General features: G+C 45.8%; 2 protein-coding genes across 2 annotated transcripts; both read right to left on the reverse strand.

Moving 5' to 3' along the window:
* Window positions 1–5805: 5805 nt before the first annotated feature.
* On the reverse strand, window positions 5806–7901 carry LOC124481739 (E3 ubiquitin-protein ligase RNF128-like). Its single transcript, XM_047041930.1, has one exon. It carries the CDS (start codon window positions 7524–7526, stop codon window positions 6432–6434), a length of 1095 nt encoding a protein of 364 aa, XP_046897886.1. The 5' UTR covers window positions 7527–7901; the 3' UTR covers window positions 5806–6431.
* A 469-nt stretch (window positions 7902–8370) lies between these two features.
* LOC124482010 (E3 ubiquitin-protein ligase RNF128-like) lies at window positions 8371–10589 on the reverse strand. The gene has a single exon (XM_047042331.1). It carries the CDS (start codon window positions 10587–10589, stop codon window positions 9498–9500), a length of 1092 nt encoding a protein of 363 aa, XP_046898287.1. The 3' UTR covers window positions 8371–9497.

Below are 10589 nucleotides of genomic sequence, written 5' to 3' on the forward strand. Positions count from 1 at the left end.
CTGATAGAAAAAGAAGATGGTCTGAGATGGAGATTTGTTGATAAAACCTGACTCTTCCTCCTCTCCACAACAAACATGCACACACATGGGGAGCAGTTTAAGAGACTTTACCCTCCCCCCAGACATTCCAAGGTGCCTGAATGGCATCACCTTCTGCCGCAATCGCCTGACTACACTGCCTCTCTCTGCTCATGGATGTTATGAGCACCACCTCTGTGAGACCAAACTGTCCCTTATACGACACCACAATGGGGCTCCCCAAACTGTTCAGGTGTCAGAAAAGATTAATCTATCAAGCATTGCACAGCCAGTCGGTAAACAAGTTAAGAAAGCTTTATTGCTTGCGGCCGCGACGCAAGGAGACAAAAACATTACACGCCATTGTGCTACAAAGTTTGTCTGCTAGCATGTTGTGCTAGCTAGCTATTTAAGCAGCCCCTCTCTTCACAGTCATTGGTTAAGACAAAGGCATGCAAATGTCCCATGGCTCTTCTTTATTGGCTCCTTGCATAGACCTGGTGCGCGTGTGTGCGTGCGTGTTTGAGTGTGTGCGTACGTGCGCTCCTTGACCCCCGTAAGCTTGACCACATGATTCACCCAACACAGATTAGGCCAGACATCTTTTATGGCCACTCCAGTAAGAGAGAGTGGTCAGCCCAGGTTACCTTGTTTACATATGCCTCATGTTACCCAAAGTTCAGATTTGGGGGTAGGCTTCTCTCACAAGGAATGCTGAACACAGAATCATTCTTGTACAGGATAAATGTGTTGCATCTTTAATTTTTCCAACAGCAGGCCAGACTGGGGCAAAGGCAGATGGTCGGATAGGTGGAGGATAGGTGGAGGATAGGTGGAGGATAGGTGGAGGACAGGTGGAGGATAGGTGGAGGATAGGTGGAGGATAGCTGTTGTCTGCGGTCACATGTGTTCTCTGGCAGGGTCTGGGAGGACAGCTGACTAAGCACAACAACCTCTCAGCTCTCATTGCTGCGTCACAATAGACACAAAGACAAAACCACACACACACACTCACACAGCTCCGAATGGCTGCCCCAGAAACAGAAAGGAACAGAAAGGAACAGCACCACAGCAGGAACAGCACCACAGCAGGTTGACAACAAAGAGACAGGGGGCTTCATTCATGACAGACACAATACTAGGACCACCCCCTGGTCTGATATAAGCGCGCACACACACACACACACACACAGCTTAGTCATGAACAGGTCTGCTGCCTCAGCCCTTATCCAGTGTTCACACTTGCAGGTGTTGACATATTTGGTAATCACCCGAGGCTCCCTCATGTCATGGCCTCTTGTGTACTTGGGCGTTCTGAATAACTCGCCTGCCTTCCCCGCCTGCCTTCCCTCCCTGCATCGCTGCTTCCTCCCCCCCCCCCCCCCCCTCTCTCTCCCTGATACTGTTAGCTTCCCACAATTAAGCGAACGGATCGTTAATGAGTCACCGTGGGTAACAGGAGGTAGTAGGAGTTAACCAGACTAGACGGATGGAACACTGAGGGGAAGGGCCAATGAAGCATGTTCAAACACATGAAAACACACAGTTCATATCAACACAAACACATTAAAACACACAGTTCAGATCAACACAAACACATGAAAACACACAGTTCAGATCTCCACAAACACAGTTCAGATCTCCACAAACACAGTTCAGATCTCCACAAACACAGTTCAGATCTCCACAAACACAGTTCAGATCTCCACAAACACAGTTCAGATCTCCACAAACACAGTTCAGATCTCCACAAACACAGTTCAGATCTCCACAAACACAGTTCAGATCTCCACAAACACAGTTCAGATCTCCACAAACACAGTTCAGATCTCCACAAACACAGTTCAGATCTCCACAAACACAGTTCAGATCTCCACAAACACAGTTCAGATCTCCACAAATACAGTTCAGATCTCCACAAACACAGTTCAGATCTCCACAAACACAGTTCAGATCTCCACAAACACAGTTCAGATCTCCACAAACACAGTTCAGATCTCCACAAACACAGTTCAGATCTCCACAAACACAGTTCAGATCTCCACAAACACAGTTCAGATCTCCACAAACACATTAAAACACACAGTTCAGATCTCCACAAACACAGTTCAGATCCACATAAACACACAGGCATGTCCATGCACAAGATGGGAGGCTGTAGAAACTGGAGCAGAAAGTATGAGGGGATTAGGAATGCAAGCAAGTTCCTCAGACCTTTCCCAGCTAAAGGTGAGCTTCACTTCAGACAGGAAAGTGCGTGTGTGTGAGAGAGAGAGAGAGAGAGAGAGAGAGAGAGAGCGAGAGAGAGAGTGTGAGAGCAGATGATAGTCGTGGCGGTTTAACTTCAGTGGGGTGTTTACGTGTGCAGAGGGGGAACAAATTGCAGGATCTTTTACTGCCAAATAACAACATGGTGAGAGGTGCCACTGATCAAAAGCACAGATCTGAAACATGCAGCTTCACAGCGATACTACGGGAGGAGACGGGCTTTCGGTCTTTCACGCCCATACATTTACAGCTCACAAATGGCTGCCTCAAAAGCCTCCATTTCAATCATTCTATTCTGCGACAAACTGTCATCATGTCTCAAATGTCACTGAGCTCTCACAACAAAAGGATGAGGGGAGATCATCTCTGAGGAACAAACACCAAACAGCACCTTGGTGGAGAGAAGAATGATGACTAGTAGATTTAGTTTATTTGGACTTGTGGTTGCCTTGTGGTGCGGCCCTGTCTTCTCAGCTTGCCCAGAAGATGGCAGTGTTCAGCTCACACCACAGGAAGACAACAGAAATCAGTGCTCCATGGGAGAGATATGGATTCTGTTCACGTTTGTGTTAACCAGGCATTGCAGTGAGTTACTATAGAAACCATATGATCATTAGCAACTGGCCAGGCATGTGCTTGACTGTGTCTATCTAGTTCTGTTACTATTCTGTGTGGATTGTACCAGAAAAGGTCAAATGTTCTCTGCATGACCAGTTTCTCTAAACATTTCATGGTGCATAAAACGACTACATTTTCTTGAACACAAATCCAGACCCTTTTCCACACCCCTGAACATTTCATCTTTTGTATTTTTTCCCTCCTCAGGAAGTCGACGGCCTTCTTGGAGTTCCGCTGACACCATAACCCCTCTCTCCCTCTCAAGACACCCCTGCTTTCGCTGCTCACCAGGAACGACAGAGGTGGTAAGGAGGGGTAGGGCGCGGCTCTTGTTGTTTCTGTTTGGAGTCAGGTGGCTGAGCGGTTAGGGAATCGAGCTAGTAATCTGAAGGTCGCTGGTTCGATTCGTGCCAAATGACGTTGTGTCCTTGGGCAAGGCACTTCACCCTACTTGCCTCTGGGGGAATGTCCCTCTACTTACTGTAAGTCGCTCTGGATAACAGCGTCTGCTAAATGACTAAATGTAATGTAAATGTTTGTCCACTGTGTTTAGGTGCTCATCCCGATCTGATCAGACTCAAACAGGAAGAGCCTCCGGGAGGAGATCACCAGAGGGTCAAGCAAGCTGAGCTGATAACATCTAGCAGGAGCCCACATACACACACACCTTCAGCACACACACACACACCTTCAGCACACACACACACACCTTCAGCACACACACACACACACCTTCAGCACACACACACACACCTTCAGCACACACACACACACCTTCAGCACACACACACACACCTTCAGCACACACACACACACCTTCAGCACACACACACACACCTGGAGCAGAGTCCCTTGGATAGGGACATAGGCCACCAGTATTTACCATGTAAGGCAACACAGCTGATTACAATAACACTGTAGCATCCAAGGGCTGCCTCCAGTGTTGAAATGGTCCACAGTGCAAATGTTAATGAACATCTGAAAATGTCAAGGATATGATTCATCATGTAGGACACATTGAGTTACAGATTTGACATTTCATATAAAATTTTTCCAGGGCATGAGTTATGATGTTGCATTGAATATTTTCTGAGCAAATAACCCCTCCAGCCAGAAGTGTGTGTGTGTGTGTGTGTGTGTGTGTGTACGGTTAGGTGGAGCACCATGTCCTTACCAGTGCACTCAATTGTACTGCAGTTTCATATTCACTACTGGCAGCAGCAAACTTTCAACCAATCTTTTATAAACCACTTATCCACAAATGGATTCATTTCACTTTCCGTCCTGTTACTTAATCAGATTCCCTTCCTTCATTAGGATAATTACTCAGAGAGCGAGACGAGGCTGACCACTGTAGATTTAATTAGAAAGGCTTTCTCTGATCTGAAACTGCACTCAGCATGCACATACACACACACACCCATGCATATACACAATCCAGTTAGAGCAGTCACATGTACCAAATAATGAGGTTGCAAAAAGAAGAGACAAAGCAATCTGTCTCTGCAGCTCGTGAGATGAAGGTGTCTGCGATCCTTCCCCCCACAAATTCTTTATTTGCTCTATAATATGCAAAATTTTCAGGCTAAGAAGTTGGGTCTAAACTCCAATTAAGACTTCTGAAAGCATTTTCGAATAGGTGAATTTGAGAGTTGATTGTCTTTTCCACTAGATGGCATTGCAGTTTTATGTGAATGACTAGGGAGAATGTTTACATGTATTTATCAGTACCACATGGATACATCCACCAATAGCAGTGCCACCTCTGTTGTCCCTGGCCAGGGTTTACAATAGACATCACATAACCAGTGCTGTGGTACCATGTACTATAGCTGGGCGTAGCTAGTCACAGACCTCTAAGTGGTGTTACAGAAGACCGAGGACGGCCAGTGAAGGTTGAAGAGAACACAAGGGGGAAAATAGACACATCAGTCTCAAAATGAAAACATGCTGGCTCCATTTTCTCTTTTAACAACTACAAATAAATCAGACAACTGTGGCCATCTAGACTGGGCTCGCTGGTTATTACCAACCTGGCGAGTTAGCTCCCAATCGATTCTCTGTCAGCCTGTGAAACTGTAACCTAAGGACCTTCTACCTCCCTACACCGTGATAACAGTCTAGCTCTCTTATCCAGCACACCCAGCACCACAGAGCACAGCCAGGGGAGGGCAGAGGCGGCTTAATTGGAATATGTAAGGACCTACCCTCAATCTTTTATATTTCTCTTTATCAATCCGCTTCTGAGAACCATTTTAATCTGGCTCACAATCTCTTGTAGTGGCCCTAAGACTCCAGCGCCACGACAATTCTGATGACTATGAGTACGACCTTGGGCTTCTAGAAAAAGTCAATAGGTTTGCCTCTACAGGAGAGAAGAGGGGGGAGGGGGCAGGGAAGAGAAAGTGGGAGCAAGAAAGGAGGATAATTAGAAAGGAGTTGGAGAGGAGGAGGAGGAGAGAGACAGGGTTAGAGGACCTTGAGAGGCCAGGAAAGAGCGAGAGAGCAGCAGTCGCTGGTCTGGAGAGTTGAGCAGTCGTTCAGCTGGGCTGTTTCCTGCTAATTAACGTCTTGGTTTTATTAGCTGCATCCTGGGAGATCTCCTCTGCCTCACAGCTGCACGGCAACCCACAAAATAAAACCACGTCAGTGCTATGGGCAGCGAGTGGCAAAGGTGATAATAGAGCAGAAGCAGTCATGTTCGAGCGGCCTGTGCCTTCCCCCCCCCCCCCCCCAGTGATCTCCAGCCGTCACAAAGCCCTCTGCTCATCTATAGCCTCCTGACTGGGCTGCTCTGCCCGAGATGCATGAGAACACCCACCCCTCACACACACACGCAAAGAAACACACACTAATACACACACTAATACACACACTAATACACACACACACAGACTTGATTTAAGGTTTATATATATATATATACACAATGCTCTTTCTGGGATATGTATTGCACTTAACGTATCAATGTGATTCATTACAGCTTTGGTTATTTCAATCATCATAACAGAACATTTTCGACTCAGAATCTGGTGTTTCTAAATATATATAGGCTACTTTAATAAAAAAAACTATATAGAGTAATCCTTATCATCTAGCAAACTAAGTAACTTATTTTATGAGGTCAAATCTTGATCACAGAAATAGAAAGCAATCATATTCCTCTTCACTTCTCGTATTGAAAATGAATATAGAGGTAGGTACCCAGGGCCACTGCTATCGGGGCATCTAAAGAAGTTAACTTCCTTACCAACTCAAGTTTCAACAAAAGTCAATTTTCTGAATCAAACTGAATCAATATCCAATCCCCTGAATTTCTAGCTGGGAACAGCTGAACAATGACACATGATTTCACATTGCAAAAGCATAGGTGTACATTTGATCATATGAAAACATATTAAAAAATCTCTGCCGCCCTGTTCAACGACACAATTTAGTCAAAACATAAGTTTGACCTTAAACTACTAATACAGTGATACAGAGCAGTGTTGCGCTGTGATTCATGGATTATTCTGACAATGTTTTGCTCATCCTCTGGCAGCTGTATTGTTCATGATCTGAGAGTCTCCCTCGAAGGCCACGTTGTCATAGTGATGCGGGTCCTGGTGCCTCTCAAGTTCCGGGGTTGACGTGTCTGTCAACGACACCTCGAAGAGATGCTCTTCTCCTGACACCGTCACCACGGTGACATCTGGTGGAGAGTTGGGTGAACCGTCCTTCTCCTCCTCAGCATCCACGCCCAGAGCCTTCAGGATGTCACACTTGCACATGGGACAGGTCCTCTTCTCAAGCAGCCAGGGCTCGATGCACACCTTGTGGTAGAAGTGTCCACAGGTGAGAACAGTCACCACCTCTCCCGGCTTGTACGAGTCGATGCACACGGCACAGGTGTGGGAGTCGGACCCGATCGCTTCGTCGTCTTGTTTCAACCTGCGCACTTCTAACCGACCAATGGCTTTCTTTGCCTCAGACTTGAGCCGTGACTCTGCGCTTCTCTGCGCCCGTAGGCTAAGGATGCGGTTGGCAGAGACAAAGATAAAGTAGCCAATGGAAGCTGCCGTTACTACAAAGAATGAGATGGACAGGAAGTACAGCCAATAGGTGTCCATCCAGGGTCCGTGGACATCGATAACCATCTTTACTTCAATGCTACTGTTCACAAGGTTGACTAAGTCCTTACCTAGGAGGTTTCCAATCATAATGGCCACAATGCCTTGGGCTTCTTGGTGTGCCATGTTGCTGGTTCTGTTTCCGGTGCCATCCAGGTTATAGACCACAACACCGTCTGCCCCCTGGCGCTTGGCGGCATTGATCTTGTCACTGATGCTACAGCTTCCTCTCTCTACCAGGGCAATCCAGGGCACGGAGATGTTGGGTCTGTAGACGTGATCAGTTCCACAGCCATAAGGGTCAGAGCTGGGCAGGACAACTCTGCCTAACGCCGCACGCAGGGGAGAGTTGCGACCGTACACCCCACACTGACAAAAGAGGTTCACGGACTGGTTGTCCATGCTATACGAGACTTCCACATCGGCGGTCCAGAACAAGATGGCCCCTGAGCACTGAATAAGCCCCAACAACAAGACCAGAGAGAAGAGATAAACCTCAGACTTCTTATCCATGATAGAGATCTTCAAAAGAACCACATACAAGTCGTGTTTTAGAGTTCCTTTGGGTGTTAGTCTTTCATAAATTCCAGTTGCTCGACTGATAAAAACACGGTGTTCAGAGAGCTGCCACTCTGTACCTGCTGTTGATGGTAATTAGATAGCAGTCTTTGGTAACACAACACTGACTGTGCGTCAGCCATCAACCTCTTCTTATCTTCCTGGACCTTGATCCCTCGTTAAACCAACACTCCTACTGAAGGGCTTGGTGCTGGATTGTTACCAGTCCACATACAACATGCCTGTACTAAGTAGCAGTGCTGAGAAACAGCACTAAAAGAAAATCAGATAAGAGGCCGACACGATAATGCTCCCAAGGGCAAGGTAACAAAGAACACCTGTTATGAAACTATTGGTTTTAGATTTGTCATGCTTAGGAAAGTTACGCCCAGTTTTCCAGTTTCTCCTTCCTTGTTATCATTATTGTTAGTTATCAGCACATTGTTTGGTAGTCAAGATGATAGTGCAGGTTTCAGTAAAGTAATGCTAAATTCTCCCTCTTCCTGGTCTTTCACCCGAAGACATGGCTGGGACGGCATGTTTCTTCTACATACCAGGGAGATTGGCACTCACATAAGCACACACTTTAGATAACTTATCTTGAGTATGTGCTGCTGGTAAATCTTAACAGTGGTTTTGGATTACATAAAAAACAGAACATTTAAAAGAATGGCCATAACAAATAATGGGTTTGACAACTATTTTCTTATTTCACTACCCCAAATAGTACACTTCTCAACAAAATGAGGTGGGCTTCTTTTTATTACAGTAAGACACAACATGCACCATGCAGAAGATCTTAATATTTACATATAAGAAAGCCGATCTTTATCTAAAACTAGCCAGTTTCCAAAGAATTTGTTGTTCACATGAAGTTGATCAATGCAGGAGCTATCTAACACGGAAACAGTTACACAGAAACACAATACGATGGAAAAACTGGTCCTGAAATACTTTAGAACAGGAGATTCACCTATTGATCAGTTTAAAGGAGTTACAGAAGTTCATTTGTTTAGTTCCTTAACATGCCAATTTGGCAGTCTAACGTAAAACATCATACCTCAGCTGCAATACATTTAGCTAAAGTCAATGCCTTTAAAAAAGTCCATGCCAAAAAATCCGGCATCATTTGATGTTAAAGAAACGGCAATTCAAACTGGCAAAGATCAAATAAATGATAATATTAATTTATGTAATACTGTTGCAAATGTTTTTAGACTACAGTGAAGTTTCTATGTTGTGGAAATCATAACCAGAGTTGTATAGTGCTGACTTCAGCTTCCAGACATGAGATGGGTACTCTCAATGCAACAGATTGGACAACAATTCATTTTACATAACCCCCAGTACATGTCATCTGACAAAATATACACAATCTTCACAATGTTGTCCCTGATTCGTCCAGCAAGTCAGGCTTAAGGAAGTTATAATGAGTGCGCAATTAGCCTACATCTAAATAAATGTCATTTAAAGTCAGACCATAATTGGAAGTCTAATTTGAATACACATATTTTGATAACGGGGTTGGCATTAGCTTATTAAAACAGTAAAATACACAGCAGAATATATCAGTATTATAAGAACTTGAGATTGTGTTTAACTGCATATTGTTAAGACATACTTCTTGCCTCAGGTCAAAAAAGTAAACTTCTTTACAAATTTAAGTTGACAAAAGTCTGTTCTCAATAACTGAATCCAAATCCAACCCCTCAAATTTTGGTTTGGTACAGTCCAGGAAGGACTTTTATTTTTTATTAATTGAGACATGATTTCACAGTGCAAAAGAGCATAGGTGTTCATTTGATCCTAACAAAAGCTCTGCCGTCCTGTTCAACCACACATTTAGTCAACACACAAGTTTGACCTTAAACTACTGACACAGTGATACATACAGTGTTGCGTTGTGAATAAACAGACTCCGCTTGCTCATCCTCTGGCAGCCATATTGTTCATGATCTGAGAGTCTCCCTCGAAGGCCACGTTGTCATAGTGATGCGGGTCCTGGTGCCTCTCAAGTTCCGGGGTCGGCGTGTCTGTCAGCAGCTCTTCTCCTGACACCGTCACCACGGTGACATCTGGTGGAGAGTTGGGTGAACCGTCCTTCTCCTCCTCAGCATCCACGCCCAGAGCCTTCAGGATGTCACACTTGCACATGGGACAGGTCCTCTTCTCCAGCAGCCAGGGCTCGATGCACGCCTTGTGGTAGAAGTGTCCACAGGTGAGAACAGTCACCACCTCTCCCGGCTTGTACGAGTCAATGCACACGGCACAGGTGTGGGAGTCGGACCTGGTCTCTTCGTCGTCTCGTTTCAACGTGCGCACTTCTAACCGACCAATGGCTTTCTTTGCCTCAGACTTGAGCCGTGACTCTGTGTTTTCCTGCCCCCGGAGGATGCGGAGTCTTTGGCCAGAGACAAAGATAAAGTAGCCAATGGAAGCTGCCAATACTACAAAGAAGGAGATGGACAAGAAGTACAGTGTACAGGTGTCCAGAACCCAGAGTTTGTAAAGTTTACCGACCTCGATAACCATCGTTACCTCAACGCCACTCTGCACAAGGTTGACTAACTCCATGCCCATAGCGTTGCCAATCATGATGGCCACAATGCCTTGGGCTTCTTGGTGTGCCATGTCAATGTTTCCTGTGAGATCCAGGTTATAGATCACAACACCGTCTGCCCCCTGACGCTTGGCAGCATTGATCTTGTCACTGAAGCTACAGTTTCCCCTTTTGATCAGGGCAATCCAGGGCACGGAGTTGTTGTGGCTGTAGACGGGGTCACTTCCACAGCCGAGAGGGTCAGAGGCGGGCAGGACAACAATGCCTGAAGCCGCAAGCCGGGGAGAATCGCGACCGTACAACCCACACTCGCAAAGGTGATTGCCGGTCTGGTTGCCCATGATGTCCAAGTAGGAGACTTCCACATAGGCCGTCCAGAACATGAAGACCCCTGAGCACTGAAGAAGCCCCGACAACAAGACCAGAGAGAAGAGATAAACCTCTGGCTTCTTACCCAT

The sequence above is a fragment of the Hypomesus transpacificus genome, chromosome 19, assembly GCF_021917145.1.
Source record: "Hypomesus transpacificus isolate Combined female chromosome 19, fHypTra1, whole genome shotgun sequence".
NCBI lineage: Eukaryota > Metazoa > Chordata > Actinopteri > Osmeriformes > Osmeridae > Hypomesus > Hypomesus transpacificus.